General features: G+C 36.4%; 2 protein-coding genes across 16 annotated transcripts; one reads left to right on the forward strand and one right to left on the reverse strand.

Moving 5' to 3' along the window:
• The first annotated feature begins 818 nt into the window (after positions 1 to 818).
• Positions 819 to 9,469, forward strand: LOC131237756 (villin-4-like). 15 transcript variants are annotated; one of them, XR_009167400.1, is made up of 10 exons: positions 840 to 1,222; positions 1,734 to 1,876; positions 1,986 to 2,158; positions 3,120 to 3,182; positions 5,216 to 5,281; positions 6,642 to 6,766; positions 7,340 to 7,451; positions 8,316 to 8,384; positions 8,505 to 8,573; positions 8,684 to 8,720. XR_009167400.1 is itself a non-coding variant. In XM_058235712.1 (4 exons), exons 2-4 carry the CDS (start codon positions 8,232 to 8,234, stop codon positions 8,849 to 8,851), a joined length of 390 nt encoding a protein of 129 aa, XP_058091695.1. In that variant the 5' UTR covers positions 3,863 to 5,285; positions 8,096 to 8,231; the 3' UTR covers positions 8,852 to 8,973. The 15 variants fall into 15 exon arrangements, 2 of the variants coding, with proteins under 2 accessions (XP_058091695.1, XP_058091696.1); XR_009167401.1 differs by having other exon boundaries at positions 841 to 1,222; positions 7,349 to 7,451; XR_009167399.1 differs by having other exon boundaries at positions 842 to 1,222; positions 7,372 to 7,451.
• Positions 9,470 to 17,045: 7,576 nt separating this feature from the next.
• LOC131237758 (BAG family molecular chaperone regulator 1-like) lies at positions 17,046 to 19,062 on the reverse strand. The gene is made up of 6 exons (XM_058235714.1): positions 18,928 to 19,062; positions 18,303 to 18,449; positions 18,130 to 18,181; positions 17,802 to 17,879; positions 17,528 to 17,577; positions 17,046 to 17,399 (listed from the first exon to the last, which is right to left on the reverse strand). The coding sequence occupies exons 1-6, from the start codon at positions 19,045 to 19,047 to the stop codon at positions 17,325 to 17,327; spliced, it is 522 nt and encodes a 173-aa protein (XP_058091697.1). The 5' UTR covers positions 19,048 to 19,062; the 3' UTR covers positions 17,046 to 17,324.
• Between the last annotated feature and the right edge of the window lie 4,026 nt (positions 19,063 to 23,088).

Consider the following 23,088-nt stretch of genomic DNA (forward strand, 5'->3'; position numbering starts at 1 on the left):
TTTATACCATTGAAAACTAACCTTCCACTTTAATCTTGCCAACTACTTTCTTTGCCGCTCCATATATTCACTCATATCCAATCGTATCATGGCTGCCTCCTACAACAATGTCAGCAAAAAAATGAAATTAGCTAGTTGCCACTTCATGCATTGCCTGAACAGCTCTAATTTCTTGCCAATATTCATTTGGCGACTTTGAAAGTAGAAAATATTAAAAGTTACTAAATAGATAAAAAGTAGCGACATGCCAACCAATATGTGGATAGGGCTAAAGGAGGCTTGATGTCAAGTGGCATTGGTTTGCTGGATGTCAAACTTTTGTCCCTAGTCCACATAAAAGTGCTAATCTCAGGTGGCACTGGTTTGCTGGTTGTCAAACTTTTGCCAACCAACCATGATAATTGTCAGAAAGCCAACATCAAATAGATGGGACAAGGTTATGGTGATGATGATCATGATGCAACCAAATGTACCTTTGGCCATTTGATGCAACCAATCGCTATAACGGAGACTTCTACCAGCAAATTTTATTTTATTTTTTTTAAAAAAAAGAGCCCATCTTACTTACTAGATTGATTGGTTCTTATCAAATAGTTTTTTTACCTTGCTGATTTTTTATAGGAGTCGTCCACCAGCTAGCAACCCACTGTTACGGCCCGTATCATAACCGTTATGGCAGTGGCCATTACATCCCACTGTTACCTTTATTGAATACCTCAAAACCATGAAACTTTGCTGTTGTAGCCTATTCATAATGAAGACTTCCTAAGACCTTCTTGGGAATACGATGGTATGTTGATTTGGTTTCTCTCTGGAATTTGCATCCACCTATACTCGATTGATCTTTCAGTAAAGTGTGGCCTGCCTCACCTACTAGGGAGGTGTCAGGGCCCACCTGGGCTGATCCATGTCATGATTGCGTAGTTAGACTCTGTGAAAATTGTTTTGTTGATGATATACTGGTTTTGTGCATTTTCTGATTCATTTTCTTTTCTTGTATGCTTAAAGGTGGTTGGAAAAGTGTTACCGGCATTGAATGGAAAGCTGACTGGAATGGATTTCCGTGTTCCAACTGTAGATGTCTCGGTGGTGGATCTCACCGTGAGGCTTGAGAAGAGGGCTACCTATGATGAGATCAAAGCTGCAATCAAAGGGAAAATTAACTTCTTTATTATCCTTAATGAAGATGGTTAGCTGACTTCTTAAATCTAGGGATGAAAAGGTCACTCACTATTGATCACTCTTTGCTCCTTTTGTAATGCATTTCTGTTTTTGGATAAAAATTTCCCCATACAGAAGGAAATCCAAATCACAAATTATTTCTCTACTCTTGATGCAGCCTAAAGTTTCAACACCTTTGTTTTATTTCATATACTAAGATCTAGACTCCTGCCTTTTTTCTCTTGTACCATGACATTGGACAATAATATTTTCCAACCACCAGTGAAGGCTCTATTAGGCCTTCCTAACATTTTTCTACATCTATAGTCACTTAAAAGTTATCACTTAGGTGAGAATATACCTGTTAGATGAGACGATTTTCATTAAATTTACCTGTGTGTCAAAGTATCTTTTATAATTCATATTTTTTGCCATGGTTGGTTGTTCTGTTTGCATCTTCAATTATTTTCAGGTTTTGACACTTTCAATACAATTCTAGGCATAACTTGCAAGCATTTCATAGCTTTAAACAAACCATTTTAACAGTCTCTAGGATGCTTTTGTTATGACAGAAGCTGGAAAAACTTAAAGATGAGGACCAAGTTGAGAAGCCATTTCAACGGAAACAAATAAAGGTCAGGTTTCCCTGAGCATGGAAACAAGTGGAAGATCTGTAGTAATGATTAAGAATCTAGAATTTGGATATGATGACAAGGTGTGTAATTTTGTTCTGTGATACACATTTATTTAAGTACTATGGTATTTCATTTTATGACTGGGGCCTTTTGTGTTCAATCATCTTTACTTGCACATCCATGCACCAGGTGCTTTTTGATAAAGCAAACCTTATGATTGGGAGGGGAGAAAATTGCTGTCATTGGCCCAAATGGATGTGGGAAGACTGCTTAAATTGACTATGGATCTTGAGAAACCAAGAGGAGGTGAAATTTTGTTTGGGGAGCACATTGTCCTGCCAAACTATTTTGAGCAAAACCAGGTATGGTACTGTCTGCAAGAGTGTACTTTTGTTGATATAGTGAGTAGTTGGCTGCTTCTGAGTCATGTTTTACATGTCTGAATTTTCTTGTGACTAAAAAAGTTTCCATTCTTGCATCGAAGTAAACACATCATACATGTATAGTCTAGAATGGATGCATGCATCTATCTAGCAACCAAAAGGCACATGGCTAATATCAATTGTCTTGCCTTCCAAATACCCAAACATCTCCACGTGCCAATGTAGAGCACATTTGCAAGGTCCAGTCCTTTCATCAAGTAGTACATCAGTGAATTTGCTCTGATTAGTCCATTTTTTGCCACATTTTGTAGGTGGAATATCAATTATCCATTCATTCATACATGTGAGGCTCATGTATGATTTGACTGGCCCATTTTGGCCTAAGCTGTATTCATCATGGCCCTGCCTCATGGACTTCCTGAATACTTAGCAAGTGTGCCAAGCACATGCTTCTTTCCTAATTCTAATTTTCTCCAAAAGTCAGGTGGGCCACATTGCAAGAAATAATAGGGATTGGACACTCACCATTGAAAATTTATTGGGGCTCACAAAAGTTTAAGACAAGGCTGATATTTGTGTTTTCTCTTCATCCTTGTGGACATCACCTGATGAATGGGTTGGATGGAACATAAACAGAATGGTGGGCTCCATAAAGGCCTTATTGATGATGTTTCCATCCTCTAGTATTTCTTGTGGTGTGGCCCACCTAGGTTTTATTATCTACCTAGTTTTTTTATTAGCTCATGGACTACCATGACTTGACAAAACTGATGGATGAAGAGGATGTCACAAGGACATTGAGACTTTCTGATCTTTGTTACATCTAAAAAATGTATCCTCCTAATAACTATGGTCTAAAGAGATTGAGACTTCTTAAGATCCATCAGCAACAAGTATTCCATGTTGCAGCTTTCCTTTAACAATTTCATGCTTCTGGTAGGAATTATGGAGCTGCATCCAGGAGGGATCAATAGCATCTCAAGTAAAGCACGCATAGAAATTGGTATGCCTCTTCTCTTTGGTGAATAAAATTCAGTAAGACCCAGGATAATTTTACTATTTGTGATTTTGAAGGAGAAAAAAAAGATATGGGTTCGGTAAGGATTCCTTCATTGAAATTCTGTTTTCTGTATAAGATGCCTTTATTAATTATATGGTGATTAACTATCTTTGATTCCTAGCATAATAGTTAGTATGACTTTAAGTTCCCTATAAGGAAATCCTGTTGATTAGCTTGCAAGAACAGGCTTTTTCTAATTCTCCTGATTACCAATAGAAGCATAGATGATTCTGGTGATTTACTGCTTGCATATGCCAGTGTTTTCAAGTGCATTATCATTCCTCACATGTAACTTTAAAGAAACCAGGTCGAATCTGACTGGTCGAATCCCTCCTGCTTTAGGTAATTTGAGCAACCTCGCATCTTTGTATCTGTATGGCACCCAAGTTTCTAGTTCAATTCCACCAGAAATAGGGAATCTGGTTAATCTCAATGAGCTTGACTTGTCCGCTAACCTTCTAACAGCTTCTATCCCTTCCTCTTTAGGAAACTTGTCCATGCTCACTGTTCTTCATATGTTTGAAAATCAATTCTCTGTTTAATCTCGAAAGGTTTGACTTGTCCGTTAACTATCTAGATGGTTCCATCCCTTCCATCCCTTGTGAGAATTAGCTCTGACTTGTCCAAAGATTGGATGCTAGAAGCTGTCCGATCGGACCAATGTTGGACACTCAGATTTGTGCAAAAGTGGGCTTTGATTGATCATAGAAAGTGGCCCACACCAGTGATCCAATGTCCAAAGCTGACCATACTCGGACCATTCGTTCAACATAAAAAGGGGCTCAAACTAGACAATTGTTGGGGCAATGAAACGTATCAAATCTGGGCCATCACTTGAGAGTCTAGTACTGTCCATATCTGGACCCTGACTAACTGTCCCCAATCAGGACCAAAAATCAGATGGCCAAAGGCTGCTCAATTTGATCCACGATCGAACATCCAGGGAAAGTCCAACCTGGGCTGTCATTTTGACATGCAAACAGCCCAAAATCTGTCCACCATTTTTATGTTTTCAAAGTATGAAAACTGTCCAGTCGTAGCATGCAATCTGTTCAGGATTTTATATGTTAAAAGTATGTAAAATCTGTACACTATTTTAGGTATTCCATCATGCAAACCGTGACTCAAAATGGGAGCAAGTTTGAAAACAAAGTCTCACAATGCTATGTACAGAATAAGAATCCTGGCTATGTGACACTAGAAGGGAAAATTTTCCATTTTGTCAAATATTTGTACGATATCCACTATTTTATTTAAACTTTAAAGACCAAGGAGAATCCAGCTAATTGACCTTGAATGATCAAGTATTCTCATTATCTTGCACATTGCTTTGTTGGTTGGATATAAAGAGACCAGGAAAAACCAAAACAAAGGTGGGTTTTGATATCTCTTATCAAGCAATGCACAATAAAGAATGCAAATGGATAAAAATTTAGGGGATAGGAAAAGGGTATATGCTTAAGGAAACTTTGAAATCAGGAATATTTGTAACATTTGAAGTTTTAACTAGGAGATAATTTTGGCATGTGCTGACATCCAGATCTTGGCAGAACAGGAAAAAAAAAAAAAAAAAAAACAGAATAGATTTATTTTGGATCGGTTGGTTTATTTATTCAAGATGAAGTGGAAGTTTGTTTACTGAAATAAATGGTCTTCTCCTTTAGCTTACTCCATTGAGAAACAAATTCCATGGTGGATGATACAAGTCAAATTGGATGTGGCTAGTCCTGCTCTATTTGCGTTGTGGCTAACAGTGGGGTGTGTGTACTAACATGCTAACCAAAAGAAAAAAAAGTCCTGCTCTATTTGTTGTTGCCTCTTATTATTTATATCTTGAAAGGATATTGTCCTGGTTTCTCACCTTCCATGAAGTTGTTGTTGCTGATGTCAAATGTTTTAGAATTTTACTTTTTGGATGCCAGTTCGGACTCCGCCCTGCGTATTTCATTCTGATGAGATTCTTTCTCCTTTGGCAGTCGAAACCAGTTAGTGTGGTCATCGATTTCACCAACCCATCAATGGTTTATGACAATGTGAAACAGGTTGGTTTTGTTTAGAACTTGGAACTTGAACTTGTCATGAGGCATGTTATTAACATATACTTACAAAGATAGGAATTTCCTGAATAATCCAACATTCAATATACATTGTGCTATGTAGTTGTTTGATTTGGTGACTTTCAATCGCGGGAATTTCCCTTGTCTTGAATTACATTGATTTTTTCTCTATTTTTCTTATTTTATTATATTGCAATTTGTCAATTGATGTCATTTCATCATCCATACGATTGTGGTCCACAACATAGAATAAGAAATCCCATTTGATATCTTCTATCAATTTAACAAAAGCCTTAAAAATAACAACAGCCCGAAAAATCCAAAATCATAAATCACGGTTTCAATAAAAACCCAAATGGCAGAATCCACAACAGTGAGCAGTTTGGAATTGAATCAAGGCGCTACATCTAAAACCAACAAAAACCCTAGATCAACATACCATATATCAAGTGCACACACCATACATCAACGACATTTCAATCAACAGCCAGATGGCAGAATACACCAAACAATGAGTTATTCTCAGATTAAATCAAGACCATTGATCTAAAAAAACAACAACAACAAAAGAAAAAAAAAACACTACAGAATCAGCAGAGCCTCATAAAATACTTCAAAAGATACACATTGTTGGAGAGAGAGAGAGAGACATTCGATGGGAGAATGCCTGTCAGCGTGGAGGGGAGGGAGAGAGAGAGAGAGAGAGAGAGAGAGAGAGAGAGAGAGAGAGAGAGAGAGAGAGAGAGAGAGAGAGAGAGAGAGAGAGAGAGAGAGAGAGAGAGAGAGGATGACTGATGTGTTTTGTTTGGTTTGTGTGCTGCAAATTGATATTGGTTTGTGTCAAGCAAATTGATATGCATGTGTTGAATTTTTGTAACCAAAAACATGATCTTTGCACTAAAAATAACATGCTTTATAACTTGTAGGTGAATAAGTATGCTTGTCTTTGGATAGAAATTTCACATGATAGTAATTGTTATCTATTGCATACCAAATTTTAAGAAAAAAAATGGAGGTTCTTGATTTGTACGTTTTATAGTTACAGCCTGCAAAAAAAAGAAAAAAAAAAGAAGAAGAGGAAATGCTAGGTAGGCTGGTTATCTAATTTTTAAAATTATTTATGGGGGGTTTTTTTTTTCAAGTCGTCTTCTTCTTGCATTACTTGCTCTTGAAAGATTATTGTTATTTGTGTCAATCTCATTTTTGGGGCAAATAATTTGTATTATTGTAATATGTGAATTTTATTATTTGCATTAAATAAAACAGGATGATCAGTCGATTTAGGGGACTAAAATACCAATGATTATTTATTATTGTAATTTTGTGGCAACATCTTCTTTTGCAGGTTGATAGAGTGGCAAGCATGCTCAATTACTTCTTGCGGATGATCTGGAGGTCGTGTGGATCGACGAGGAAGTGACTGAAATCCATGGCCACGATGCCACGATCGTTACAACTAATGAGAAAACAGTAAGAACTTCTGATCATATTGATTTTCTTATTAAAAATTCTGTTAGAAACAAAGACAACTGTGGATGCTTTTTTGCACACTTGTATCTGCAATTGGCATAGCTGGGAATGTTATTTAAACTGTGGATGACCACCATATGAGTGGGCCAGTCTGATTATTTTTTTATTTTTTATGTTTTGCATATGCTCTTCTTCCATATGATTGTTTGCTCTGTAACATGTGTTCCTTTTGGTGGCAATATTCTAATCTTTTCTTGTTAGCAGGGAACACTGATGAACCAAGAAGTCTGAACTGTGCAGTCAGTCCAAACCTTCAAGCCAATACTAAATGAAAATGGTGATTTCATATCTAGGATAAAATCTGATTTGCATTTGTAATTTGTCAACAATCTCACAAGTTCTCATTTTATTGGATTTATAGTGTGGATTATCACTTGCCCCATTTGGATGGAATGAGTACAACATCACGGTTTTTGCATTTACGTATTTCTATTTTGTTGATGAATTACTTTACTATGAATAATTGCACATCATTTTTAGGCTTTAACCAGAGATTTAATTTGTACTCTCTAGATTTTATAGGTGATGCTGCTTGCACATTTCAGGCGATTGATGAGAGAGTTTACACATATGCATGACCAAGCTGCTCATCCAACCTGATTCTTAGACCAAGCATAGGTTGTGGGTAAGTTTCACTAACATGTGTGAAGCATTGCCTAACCAAATGCAGCCACATGCACCAGTATATTTTTCAATAATTTGGATATTTATAGGATAGTTATAAGACCAGCCATGCTTTATGGGACAGATGTTGAGAAGTTAAGAAACAACATGTTCATAAGATGTGTAGCTGAAATGAGGATGTTGAGATGTATGAGTGAAAGACAAGGATAGACTTAGAAATGGATGCATTTGTGGGAACTTAGGAGTAGCACCAATATGTAATAAGATGAGGGAAAGTAGACTTAGAAGGTTTGGTTATGTGCAACGGAGACCAAGAAATGCGTCGGTTTGGAGTGAGTTGTTGCAAGTTGAAGCTCTAAAAGGAGAAAGGGAAGGCCCAAAAGGATGTAGGTGGAGGTAGTAAGAAAATACTTAATGGCCTATGGTCTAACTGAAATTATGGCCCTTGATAGAATGGAATGGCAGAAAAGGATTGGCTAGCCGACCCCAATTAGTTAGAATAAGGTGTAGATGATGATGTAGCCATGATTTATTTGACTTGGTTTTCCTAGGAATAGTTAGCTTGTGTAGTTGAAATGGTGATATCTGAGTCCGGTCTGTCTACTTGGTTATGTCTTGCTCTATTGAAGATCTTCAGAGGAAAAGATGGAGACTCGTATTGGTGGCAACTCTGTGGTTCCTTTGGGGAGAGGAATGATTAATGCTTTTGTAATAAAATTATTGTGGTTGCCGGGGTTCTAAGCAAAGTCATTCAGCTCTTTAGGTATTGGGTGCCTAAAAAATGCATATTTCTGTGATCATGGTTGTTGGTGCTCAGTGGAGATCTTTGTTACCTGGAATAATCATGTACAATTCAAATATACAGGAAGAAAGGACTGCAGCAATCTCACTGGCCAGCAAAATGGTTGAATCTCTGAAGTTTCAGCCTGTTCAGGTATTATCTTCTATTGTATAGGATGTCTTGCTTGATATTTTAAAAAATAAAAAACAAAAAAAATCTTTTAGAATTTTTTTATATATTGGTACTTCATGTTTCCTGGATCTGCATTTACAGGCTCGCATCTTCGAAGGCAAGGAACCTATTCAGTTCTTTTCTATCTTTCAGAGCTTTATGTTATTTAAGGTTTGTTAAAATATTGAGATGTACAATGTGTAAACGGACTCCATTTTTATTTTTGTTTCTAGATAGGTCTTTGATGTTTGTCAAACACTGATAGATTTGAAACTTCACAGGGTGGTGTTAGCTCTGGATATAAGAACTACATGAAAGTGATCCTCAAAGTTCTTGTGGAATTGTTCATTTCGATCATGGATGCCTGCATCTTTCTCATCTTTCCAGCACTTATGTTCTTTATCATTTATATTACATTTTTCCTGTGGATCATTCAGAGTGTGGTATAAGTCTAACGTGGGCTTGATCTATCCAATGGAATGCTTGTGCCTTTTTCCCTTCTGTAGTTTATGCTCATATTTTCTTCAATGATGCATCCCATTTTAAGCAGAGAATCATTCTAGAGATTTTTTATTTTTATTTTTATTTTTATTTTTATTTTTATTTTATAAATGACAAAGCATTTTTCTGTTTTCTTTGAATTTATTTTGTTTTTTGAATGTCTTTTTGTTTTTTTTTTTTTACAAATTATTTACTGAATTAGAAATTTGTCACATGATCAGAAGCCCAAAAGGCGAACACCCACATCACATGGAGGAAGGTCTAGCGTGCCAGACAAATCCCAGCGTTCCAGAAGCATGTCCTTCAGTCCTGATAGAGTTCGTGTAAGAGGCAGGTCCCCTGCCTTCACCGCGCTCGCTGCCAATTTCGAGAGTCCAAATGCAAGGAACCTTTCTACTCCACCTCCAGTCGTTAGAAAGCTGTATCCAAAATCTGTGACACCAGACTCTGCAAGCCTGGCTCCCAGATCAGCAGCAATAGCAGTCCTCACTTCTACTTTCGAACCTGCAGCTGCACGGGAGAGTCTTATACCACGGTCAATTAAAGGTATGGATTGGTATGGTTTATTGATGGAACATGAATATAAATCTTGGCATATGGAAACTGAAAATTTGAACATTTTTTCTAATGTGTGAAGTGAGCCCCAACAATTATGTTATTTATATAAAAAATTCTCAAACTTGATTGTTTTTACAGGGTCAGTTGACACTCTCCACTGTTGAACCTCCTAATCCTACAAGTGATCCTGAACATGAACAAAGAGCAGACTAGGAACGGTTCCTATTTTTTCGTGACACCTCATTTAGGAACGGTTTTAAACTGTTCCTGAAGCATTTAGTTCTTGACGATTTTGGTGTAGTGGGAAGAGCATAACCGCTTTATCGTATCACATTTTCAAGTGGATCCACCACACTAACTGTTAAACAACCATATTAATCATCAAGTGCAACCTCATTATACAGTCCTAAAGTGTTTCACATTCTCAAGTGGAACCATATCACACTATCACACAACCATATCATATGCATCCTTAAGTGTAACCTCATCATATAGTCCATCAACTGTATCATAATCTCAAGTAGAATCACATCACACTATCGTCTCAACCATGTCATGCGCTCAAGTGCAACCTAATCACATAGTCCATCAACCATATCATATCTTCAAGTGTAACCACATGACATTATCATACAACCATATCATATCCTCAAGTGCAAACTCATCACACTGTTCATCAATCGTATCACATTCTCAAATGGATATATATCTCATCACACTATCACACTACCATAGCACATCCTTACGTACAAATTCATCACGTTATCCATCAACCGTATCACATTCTCAAGTGGACACATCACACTCACACAACCACATCAACCATAGATCATATCCTTAAGTGTAACCTCATCACATAGTCCTTTAATTTCTTTCATTTTCACATGTAACCTCATCACACATTCCTTCAATTTCTTTCGTTCTTAAGTGTAACCCCATCACACTGTCACTACAATATCATATCCTCAAATGTAACTTCATCACAGTCTTTCAATTTCTTTCAATCTTAAGTGTAACCTCATCACACTATCACACTACAATATCATATCCTCAAGTGTAACCTCATCACACTGTGATAGCATGATGTGGTTATTCTATTTGAGAATATGATACAGTTGATGGACTTTGTAATGAGGTTGCACTTGATGATGTGATATGCTTGTGTGATACTATGATGTGGTTCCAGTTGAGAATATAATAGGGTTGTTTATTTTTCAAAGATTATAGTTTATTTTTATATATCCAGTTTTCAATCTTCATTCATTTAAATCATTCAAAAGAAATAACGAAAAAGAAATAAAATAGAAATTTAGAGGTCCTAAAAAAAAAGTAGCAACTACCTAAGTAGATTCAAGTGACAAATTTTAGTTAAATGCAGGGTCATATCACTTGGTGAATAAAATGCCATATTTGGATGTTCAATTGAATTGTAACAACATAATACAATAAAGTAAATAACGAAAGTGGGTTCCATTCCATTCACAATCGATGTTATTGTGGTTACTAAACAACAAAGTTAAAGCTACTAGTTAGCTCTATTCCATTCACATTCAAGGACTTACACCTTACTATGGTTACTTGCATGTTCAACTACCAAAATGGACTAAACTATTTAGCTTACCATTTTGCTAAGAACCATTCCATATTAACATCTTAACAAACATCACCCTCAGCTTGCATCAATTGCAATTCAACACCTAAGCATTGAGATGTGTTTGTAAATCATCAAAAGTAGGCACCGACTAATTGTAAGAGCCTCAAGAGCCTCCAACAATCTCCAAACTTGTCACTTGCATAACTCAACTTCCTTTGTCATTATCACATTTCAAAAGTAAAATTTCAATATATGGATGACATTCAAATGCATCCATAAGTAGAATTTTAATATTTAATTTCATCAATTTTCAAAATTACTATACATAAATTTTTACAAACCCACAAAAAAAAATAAGCCTCACTTATCATATAATGCACCTAAATAACACAAAATGTACATGAATTCAAGCGAGCCTAATTAAAAAACAAATGGGGTTCACCTTTCTCGCTTACCGTATTATGTACATAAAATACACATAATGTACATGAACTAAGAAATTTTTTTCTTTTCTTTTCAATTATTTATTTTGAGAGAATTAAATCAATGAATATTGAAAATTAGATATATAAAAATAACCATATTACATCCTCAAGTGCAACATCACCATGTAGTCCATCAACCGTATCACATTCTCAAGTGGAATCATGTCAAATTGTCACAACCATATCATATCCTCAAATGCAACATCATCACATAGTTCATCAACCATATCACATTCTTAAGTAGATATACCTTATTGCACTATTACACAACTCTATCATATCCTCAAGTGCAATCTCATCACATAATCTATAAACCGTATTACATTTTTACGTGGATATACTCACACTATCACACAACCATATCATATCCTTAAATACAACCTCATCACATAATCCATCAACCATATCATATTCTCAAGTATAACCACATCACACTATCACTCAACCATATCATATCCTCAAGTGTAAAATCTTCATATAGTTTATCAACCGTATCACATTCTCAAGTGGAGCCACATCACTCTCACACAACCATATCATAAATCTTCAAGTACAATCTCATCACATAGTCTATCAACCGTATCACATTCTCAAGTGGAACCACTTCATATTGTCATACAATCATATCATATCCTCAAGTTTAACATCGTCATATAGTCCTTCAATCATATGATATTATTCAATTTGGAACCACTACACACTGCCACACAACCCTATCATATCCTTAAGTACAACCTCATCACATAATCCATCAACCATATCATATTCTCAAGTGTAACCATATCACACTATCACTCAACCATATCATATCCTCAAAGTGTAACCTCTTCATATAGTTCATCAACCGTATCACATTCTCAAGTGGAGCCACATCACTCTCACACAACCATTTCATAAATGCTCAAGTACAATCTCATCACATAGTCCATCAACCGTATCACATTCTCAAGTGGAACCACTTCACATTGTCATACAATCATATCATATCCTCAAGTTTAACATCATCATATAGTCCTTCAATCATATGACATTATTCAATTTGGAACCACTACACACTGCCACACAACCCTATCATATCCTTAAGTACAACCTCATCACATTATCCATCAACCATATCATATTCTTAAGTGTAACCATATCACATTATTACTCAACCAATTTATATCCTCAAGTGTAACCTCTTCATATAGTTCATTAACCATATCACATTCTCAAGTGGAGCCACATCATTCTCACACAACCATTTCATAAATGCTCAAGTACAATCTCATCACATAGTCCATCAACCGTATCACATTCTCAAGTGGAACCACTTCACATTGTCATACAATCATATCATATCCTCAAGTTTAACATCATCATATAGTCCTTCAATCATACGACATTATTCAATTTGGAACCACTACACACTGCCACACAACCCTATCATATCCTTAAGTACAACCTCATCACATAATCCATCAACCAGCCACATCACTCTCACACAACCATATCATAAATCCTCAAATACAATCTCATCACATAGTCTATCAACCGTATTACATTCTCAAGTAGAACAACTTCACATTCTCATACAATCATATCATATTCTCAAGTTTAACATCATCATATAGTCCTTTAATCACATGACATTATCCAATTTGGAACCACTACACACTGCCACATAACTATATCATATCCTTAAGTACAACTTCATCACATAATCCATCAACTATATCATATTATCAAGTGTAACCATATCACACTATCACTCAACCATATCACATCCTCAAGTGTAACCTCCTCATATAATTCATCAATCGTATTACATTCTCAAGTGGAGCCACATCACTCTCACACAACCATATTATATCCTCAAGTGCAACTTAATTACATAGTTCATCAACCGTATCATATTCTCAAGTATAACCTCATCGCACTATCACACTACCATATCACATCCTCAAGTGCAATCGCATCACGTAGTCCATTAACCATATCACATTCTCAAGCACAACTACTTCGCACTATCATACAACTAATCATATCCTCAATTGTAACTTCATTTTATAGTCTATCAGTTGTATCATATTCTTAAGTGTAACCTCATCACACTATCACAATCATATCATATTCTCAAATGTAATCTCATCACATAGTCTATCAACTGTTTCACATTCTCAAGTGTAACCTCATCACATTACACACTTATGAAAATGTGTAATTTATATAATATTATCTTTTAAATTTTAAATATGTAAAAAAAAATGTAGGTTACAATAAAATATTATAAACATTGGCCTGCACATATACAGACCTTTTACCGGCTGTTCCATAATCGCCTTTACTAGCGCTTATAAAAGTGATGGTAAATCTTACCTATAGGGGTGTCCAACACAATCGTCGATAAAAGTCTCTGGTCGCCAGTAAAGCCTTTACCGACAACACTTTTGCTGGCGCTTGCCTGATCGCCGGGAAAGGCTTTACCCACGGTTTTCTAGGCCTTTGCCGGCAGTTTTAACTGTCGAAAAAGGCCAGTTTTCTTGTAGTGACTCCTTTTACCGAATGCCTTGATAATTGGTGAATGATTTTTGAATTGGGCTGGAATTGAAATTTTGAATATGCTAAATAGATTTGAAATGCACATAAAAACTTTTATTTTTCCAAGTTAACTTGTAGAAGGTATTCTAGGGTGAGTAATTTTTATCATATTTATCAATATTCTTGACTATTGAAATTTATTTGCTTTTAACTCTCTCCCTTACTCATGCACTACTATTACAATTCTAAGGGAATGCTCCATAGCAAGAAAAAGAAATTCACTTCCGAAAGGCCTGGTCTTATGTTTGTAGGAGCAAGATGTATGATGTTTGCATGACAGCCTATGAAATGTGTACTAGAACTAATAACTGGTTGAGATTGATGACTTGGAATATTAGAAGGCATCCCAATATAAATGAAAGAGGTGACAGATATCATGTAACAGAGTACAATCTATATTAGAATAGGTACATGCATATGTGGAAGTGATACAGTTGATGGACTATGTGATGAGATTATACTTAAGGTGTTGATATAATATTGCCCCGGTATGATGGGGTTACACTTGAGAATGTGATACAGTTGATGAACTAAGTGATGAGGTTATCTTTAAGGATATGATGTAGTTGTGTGATAGTGTGAAGTGGTTCTACTTGGGGATATGATATGGTTGATAAACTATATGATAAGGTTGTACTTAAGGATATGATATGGTTGTGTGACAGTGTGATATGGTTATCGTACTATGTGATGAGGTTACACTGGAAGATATGATATGGTTGTGTGATAGTATGATGTGGTTACATTTGAGAATATGATATAGTTGATATACTATGTGATTAGGTTGTATATGTGACAGTGTAAAGTGGTTCCAGATTGAAGAATGTGATACGGTTGATGGATTATTTGCGCTTGAGAATATGATATGATTGTGTTATAGTGTGATAAATGATCTCCACTTGGGAATGCGATATGGTTGATGGACTATGTCATGACGTGGATAATCCAAAGTTGTATGACAGTGTGATCATGTTACACTTGGAAAATATGATATAATTGATGGACTATGTGATGAGGTTATGCTTGAGGATATGATATTGTAGTGCGACAATGTAATGATGTTACACTTAAGAATGAAAGAAATTGAAGGACTATGCGATGATGTTACACTTGAGGATATGATATGTGGTTGTGTGAGTGGGATGTGTCCACTTGAGAATGTGATATAGTTGATGGACAACGTAATAGATTTGTACTTAAGGATATGGTATATATCCACTTAAGAATGTGATACGATTGATGGACAACGTGATAAGTTTGCACCTGAGGATATGATATGGTTATATGATAATATGATGTGGTTACACTTGAGGATATGATATGGTTGATGGACTATGTGATTAGGTTGTACTTGAGCGCATGACATGGTTGAGACAATAGTGTGATGTGATTTCAATCACTTGCATGACTCAACTTACATAACTCAACTTGTCCACCATCCATGGTGAGGCCCATCATTCCAACAGTAGGGATTTCATTCAGCAGGCCTTATTAGCACAAAAAAGCCTTATCAATAGTATGCAAATCCTTGGCCGTAGGACCATCATACAGAGTAACTGACGAGCTAGAGTCGTAAGGATGCTGCTTTTTCCTGACCGCAGGAAATCCGTAACGTTAAAAACGGTAGGCTGCAGCATGAAAATCGGCTTACACAAAAATCTGGCTGGCCCTCCAATAAGATGGGTCACATTGATGGAATCAATGAACAATCTACGGTTTGATCAGGGCCTGATTTTTGTGCAATGTGATCTTTATGGTAGGGCGGTGAAATGACAAAGAAGAATCCAACAGCTTGCCAACGGAAGCAGTCATCGCTTTTCTCTAAAGCAATGAATCTTTTTAAAGAATGTGGAATCCAAATTTAAAGGAAAACCCAACTAAAATATATGAAAATTCAAATACCAACCTTGTAAATCTTCTGCAATTTCTATAACTCTCTCCTTTTAGACAGAAAGGAAAACGACCTGACAGAAGAGAGAGAGAGAAAGAGAGAGAGAGAGGAGATGAGACTCTCACCCTCTTCTTCTTCTTTTCCCTCCCTTCCCGTTTTCTTTTTCTGGTTGTTTTTTTTTATATATAATGGTTTGGAGTCCGTAGTTTTCTTTTAGTTTTTTTTTAAAAGTGAGTGGTGACGTGAACCAATCAGGACTGGGCAATTAGGGAATCCCTGTTTACCAAATAACAGAGAATTCGAACTCCACTTTTATAAGTGCTAGTAAAGGTGCTTATGGAACAGCCAGTAAAGGCATGTGGAAGTGTCGGTAAAAGGTCTGTATATGTACAAGACAATGTTTATAATATTTGATTGTAACCTGCATTTTTTTTTTTTACATATTTAAAATTTAAATGATAATATTATATAAATTCCATTGTCAATTTTGTTGCCACACTCGAATCAACATTTTCACAATTGTTAAGCTTTGTCCTTCATAAAAACTAATATTGATGGAAGATAGTTTCGGCCATGCATATAGCCTCTTGTATATTCATTAAATTACAGAAGTCAAGCCTAGCAATTCCTGTAATTCTGGCCTAATCATGGCCTGACGCTTTCGCTGGCTGCTTGTATTTCTAACAGAAGCGCTGCAAAAGTGAAAAAAGCGCCAGCAAAAGTCTATCCAAGTGCCGGCAAAAGAATGGTTTCAAGACACTTTTACTCACGAAAAAGCGCCGCCAAAAGTCTATACAAGTGCCGATAAAACTCTTTGTATAGATTTGTAAGGGCCCAGTGCAAGCCAGTAATTTATTATTATTATATATAATTCAATTGAAACCTGTATTTTTTTAATATTTGAAACAAAAAAATGATGCAATACAATTAAAACTAATATTAAACAAAATTTATATTACTACACAATAAAAAAAATATAACATTTATTACAATAAATTGAAAATGGTCTTGAATATATATAAATAAATAACAAATCTTCTATATGGTCTACTCCTAGCAAGAGTGGTGTCAAAAGGCTAAAGTGCTTGTAGGCCTAAATTTAGGCACAATTGATTAAAATCCTGCACGAGTGGCGTCCAATTTGATGACTGATAATGGCACTTCCTTCTCTTTGCAATGGTTTCAATTTCCACAACTCCCCAAAAACATCTGTACTTTTCTGGTCAGTAAAATTACTGGACACGGTAGCAGCATTTTCAGATGGGGCATCTTCATCTTTATCAGATGTCACACTTAATGCAGATGCTTGTATGCTAGTCTGCTCTTTGTTCATGTTCAGGATCACTTGTAGGATTAGGAGGTTCAACAGTGGAGAGTGTCAACTGACCCTGTAAAAACAATCAAGTTTGAGAATTTTTTATATAAATAACATAATTGTTGCTGTTGGGCAACAAACACATTTGAAGTATTCTGCCCATAAGCAAATAAATAAAATGAAAGATAGGCATTTAAATACCTTCTCCTTTGATTTCTCCCTCTTGGCTTGAGTTTCTTTACCATTGGAAGCTTATTTGTTGCCAGAAGAAAACAGAGAAAAGTTAAAGTAGCAGACAACCACACAAAAAATTAAAAAAATTTAAAAAAAAAAATTTTAAAAATTTTAAAATTAAAATTAAAATTAAAATCCATGAAAAGCATGTGTAAATGCTCAAAACAATGGTGTTCCCCCTCCAGGTACAAACGAAACACATTGTTAAATAGAAAACCATTAAATGCATTGGGATGCATACCTGGTGGCTGTATGGACTGCTCATCTGACGACTCACTCGCAATTAGCTTTGCTCTTCGATCAACGACTTCGAATAAATCTGATAGCAGCTAGTGATTTTAGATTCCCAAAAGATCATCATATTTGAATATTAACCTCTTGCACTTAGTTAACATGAATAAAGCCTCACAAAAATTTCATGAAAAATGCCCATGTGAAAAACAAAACTAGATCAAGCCATCACATATTTGGTTGAGGAGCAGATAATTCCTCTAGACTCCAATTCACGTGAAAGAAGTATCTGCATTATATTCAACCACAACAATTCAAGTATAAGCATAGATCAAACCCTTTAAACCGATTAGGGAATGATAAGCCCCTTGCTGAGCTCTGACTCAATACCTATATCAGTAGATGCAAGGTCACAAAGCTCTATAACCCACTGATGATAGCTAGACGCGGGAAAAGGTACACGATATGCAAGGAAGGGAAAGGCAACCACAACTTGAAGAAAATTAACTACCTCACTCCGTCTCTGTACTTTTGCTTCTCCTTCAGCATCAATGCTATCCAAATTCAACAATTGCACCATGAATAATTCAGTCAACACCACAAACTCCTTTTCAGCAACCTTGGTCCCACCATGCATGATTGCCTCCAAAGAAGACGCCTGCAAAATCTAAGCCACATCATTTCTAAAAAAAGGAAAAGCACATGAATCTCAACCATAGTTCTAAAACTCGCTGACTCGACTCGACAAAACTCGGCAAGATTTTGAGCCTAGTCAGTGGTAAACTCGAATCTTAAAGTGACTTGACCCTGACTCAGGGAGACTCCGTCAACTCAATGTGATTGCTGTGACTCAGGCCTTTTTAATAAAAAGTAGAATAACATAGGTGTAGGCGTGCAGCACATTCAACCAGTGAGCTATGTGATCTTTAGTGGCTTGGTTTCTCATTCTATAAGACTAATAACAAAGATAACTAATTTAAATGTTCCTTCCTATTCCTACTATTTTTAATTTATTGTTACTAGCCACCAAGTCAAGTCAGGTAGAGTCTTTGAGTCAAGCTGAGTTTTCGGGTTTTTAAACTATGATCTCAACTACAATGCAGTCAGCATGTTGTTGGTAGAATTTTAGAAGTCACCTTTTGTGAGAGCTTATCAACCTCTGCTTTGACTAGGGCAACTGAATTAAGAGCTCCAGAGATCACTTGATCTCTCTTCATCTCCTCAAGCTTCCTCTCCTTGCTGGCTGCATCCTCCATGAGGACCACCTTTGACATGTCCTTCACACCTACCATGTGCAAAAACTCATCATCATCTTTCTCTTTGCCCCTGAACAAAAGCTTTTGTTCCTTTGGCTCCAAACCAGTCTCCCGAGCAAGAACCCCCTTCAGATTCCCTTTATTAAAAAATAAAAATTCATGATTAACCAAATTCACCAAAAGAAACTTTAGCAAGCACTGTTACTAGTTAATGACTTGTAGAAAGAACGACCCACAAAACTCAAATGCACAAAGATAAAAACAAAATAATATAATATAAGAAATGCAAAAGTACATGGTAAAATCACCAAAATATGCCAAATAAAAAATAGAAAACCTAAGAAAGAAGTGAACTCACCTTGGGGATATTCATCAATCATGGGGAGCATATAAATCCTAGAGTCACACAAATGACCTTACTGAGGTAAGAATTGTTAGCATTGGTTAAAGACAAACAATTTCCAGTATGATTAGCTTCCGTGTCATTAGGATAAGCTTCCTTCATCTGTTAAAGTCCTTGCTGGACTTGATTTTGATTTATCTACGACTCGCATCGGGATTTTGAATGCATATGGAATTAAAGAATAAACTACCACTACTGGAATGAAGCATAAATGGAAATTTTGCATTTGTAAGATAATATTAACCATTTGACTTTTCCCTTCAAATTTGGACCACTTCCTACTTATAGCCATCCATTTGATGGCCATTAATTGGTGATTATTGTGATTTTAGAGATATGCTTCATCCACAATTTGGATGGTCTAGATGTACATTAGTATCACATGCGAGGATGGTCAGTCAATACATAGCTAGCCTAATTAAAACATTCATATCCAAAACCCCAAGAAATTGATAATAAAAAAAGAGAAATAAAAAGAGTTTCTGTGTGTTTGGAAAAAGTAGATGGTTAATGAGAAAAATTACAACATTGAATGGCATAATTGGTGGGATGTGGCCATCAGACACCATAGAGATTCATGGAGACTGTACAAGAGAAACCGTGAGTATTACCACATATTTCAAGAAAGGGTTTGAATTTCTTGTATTCACCACCACCGGTGGCTTGAATACTTTTGATTATACACACTCGAAGATATTCTCAATATTCAATTTTAGTCTTTGAAAAAACACAAGTGCATACCGTGCAAAAATACCATGTAAATCTACTAATATCAATGAAATGTATCTAATAGCAAAACCAAGTACATCCCCAGGTATCAGAAACTATCAATTCCAAAAGTTTATTGCCTACGAATATATTATAAAAAAGAAGTTTAAGACTTCTGCCCATCTAAGAGGAGGAACAAGAGTTCACAGATTTATCAATGGAGACGGGAAATTGAAAGTGAGAAAGCTGATAATGAACGTTGGATGATAAGCACCAGAAATTTGCAGTTGCCTCTAGATATAAGTCTCCTTTCCTCAAGCTACTCGGAAAAAATCTCCTGTATCGATGTACCTTTGCAAAGAAAGCATAAAGTGAATACCAATTAGCCAGATCCTAACTTGGATGTGAAATGCATCTGTATGCATGTGAAGGCGGTATAGCTACAGTATACTATGTATACACTATGGGTGTGCTATTTAAAACACTGGTTTGTACATGTATTTGGAGAATGATAAATCTATGATGATCATCAGCTAGAATACTCAGACATATTATGTCCATAGAGTGCTTGCCAGGAATATCATCCAGTGAAAAGAAGCACCTAAAACCAAAAATAAAAAATAAAAAATTGGCAGTACTGTAGCTAAAAGAATTCAGTACCAAGGTGGATGGTCAAATAGAACAACTAGCAAAAGGAAGAAAGTTACCGGCAGCCAAAAACGCCCCTAAAAGTTTAAAAAACCACCCGTAAAGGAATTACCGGCGGTTGTACTCGAGCCGCTAAAGGGGGACGTCGTTGTATCTTTTACCGGCAGTCGCACATCTTTACTGGCGTTTTTTATGACCGCCGCTAAAATAGATACTTTTACTGACGCTTATTATCCTTTACCGACGCTTGTTATCCTTTACCGGCGCTTTTGATGAATGCCACTAAAAACTGTAGAAGCGCTGGTAGAAATTGTAAAAGTGCCGCTAAATAAAAATATTATGCATGCATGTCCCTTGATAGTGGAATGATGGAACAAGATTCGTATAGTCAGCCGAATTAATTGGGATAATGCTTTGATCTCGGAAAGGTATCCCTTTTCATGTGTGTTTCGGGATTCTAAGGAAGACTACTAGTCCCCCCGACAAAGGGATCTTGCTGAAAATATAAGAAAGCTCTGTGATGTATTTTAACCAGCAACAAGAGAATATGAACCTTTGGGAGGACCCAAAAGAGCCATACCACTCATACCCGTACCTTGATACAGGTAACACGGTCTAGTTGAAGCACTCATGTAACATAACATACTGAAGCCCATATTCTAGCATAAGAAAAAACAAAAATTAAAAGAAACAGGGTAGCATCCAAATCCAATAGAAACAGAAATTGACATGTGACAACTCTTTAAACAATTCTTGCTAAAGATATGCAATTTTCCTTTCATATGGGGACAGGTTGGGTTTTGAGACACAATGTTAGTTGGAACTTATCAGTGGTTGGAAGGTAACTTATAATGCATCAGGTTCGAAATATTTCAATTTACCTTGCTTAATATTCTTGTATGCCCATTTTCTATTTTTTGAGAATGGAAATGTAATATTTTAGATCACAAAGTGACAAGTGAGCGCAATCAAATCAATTAAGGTGGGTGGATATATCAATTCCATGAATGAATGTATAAAATAGATGGGCACGAGAGGGACTTTTTGTGGCCTACCAAATCAATTAAGGTGGGTGGAGATATCAATTCCATGAATGAATGTATAAAATAGATGGGCACGAGAGGGACTGTTATAGTTTATCTATGTAAAAGAAGATCGAAGAGATCAATACCAAGTACCAAGAAGCCACAAATGAACATTGTCGAGAGAAGATACAAGGAGACTGTTATAGTTTATCTACGTAAAGAAAAGTTTCAAGGGGGGAGTCCTAACAACTTTAATAAGATCAGGCCATGTCGAGTAAAGAGAAAGTTGGACAACTACGCCCATGAGATTGAACTACCAGATGACTTAGATATCTCAACATGTCTGATTTGTTTAAGTGCGATGCAAAGTATATGCGATGGCATTGCTTGTGTTCATAGTCTTGATGAAGCAAGGCCAAGGGAATTAGTAGAATTTGAAGGGCGTACGTACAATAGGCATTGCTCTTAATTTGGAATCAAATAATGTTGGCTATTCCACTTATAGTATCAAATGCATTAATTTCCTCTGCATAGATCCTAATCTATTGGGTGGGGTGGCTCAGTTGGCAAACTTCACATGCAAAGGGAAAGGTTGAAAGTATGGAATTTAAAAGTATTATGGGGACTTGAGATCCGCCAAGGCAAACCTCCATAAAGATTCATTGATTTGGATCGAAGCAAAGAAGAGTCCAAATCATTGCATGTGGATTTTGCCTCTAAGAAGCTGCAAGGTGCAAGAAGCTTTAGATGACTTTTCATGTTAAGAATCTGGACAAGGACACCTAAATGCCTGTGACATTCAAACCGCTCATAAGGTTATTCCCACTGGGGTGAATTGAAGATACAAATATTAGCCAGATCTAAAACTTTTGTGGCCCCCACAGTTTCTGACTGTGGGCGTTCAATCCCACTGTTTCCTGTGGCGTGCCCCACTTGTGTTTTAGAACCGCCTCATTTTTTAACTTATGTCCTAATACAAGTCTTTGAAATTGATGGATGGAGTGGATGTTACAAGGAAATTGCAGTGGGCCCCACATAGCGTACACCTACAGGAGCTTCCAATAGGGGGGCCACGGGCAAATCCCTTCCCTAAAACTTCTCTCTAGTGCGATCTATCTCCTAAATCTCTTCTCAAATCTCTCTTTAGCTAAAATTCATCTCTCCCTGTATAGGTGCTACCTAACTGCCTAAACAAGAGGAACAAAGGCAAGCTCTATGGGGCACATCATGATGTAGATGTGATATCCATTCATTCAT

Source organism: Magnolia sinica, chromosome 2 (genome assembly GCF_029962835.1).
Source record: "Magnolia sinica isolate HGM2019 chromosome 2, MsV1, whole genome shotgun sequence".
Classification (NCBI taxonomy): Eukaryota; Viridiplantae; Streptophyta; class Magnoliopsida; order Magnoliales; family Magnoliaceae; genus Magnolia; species Magnolia sinica.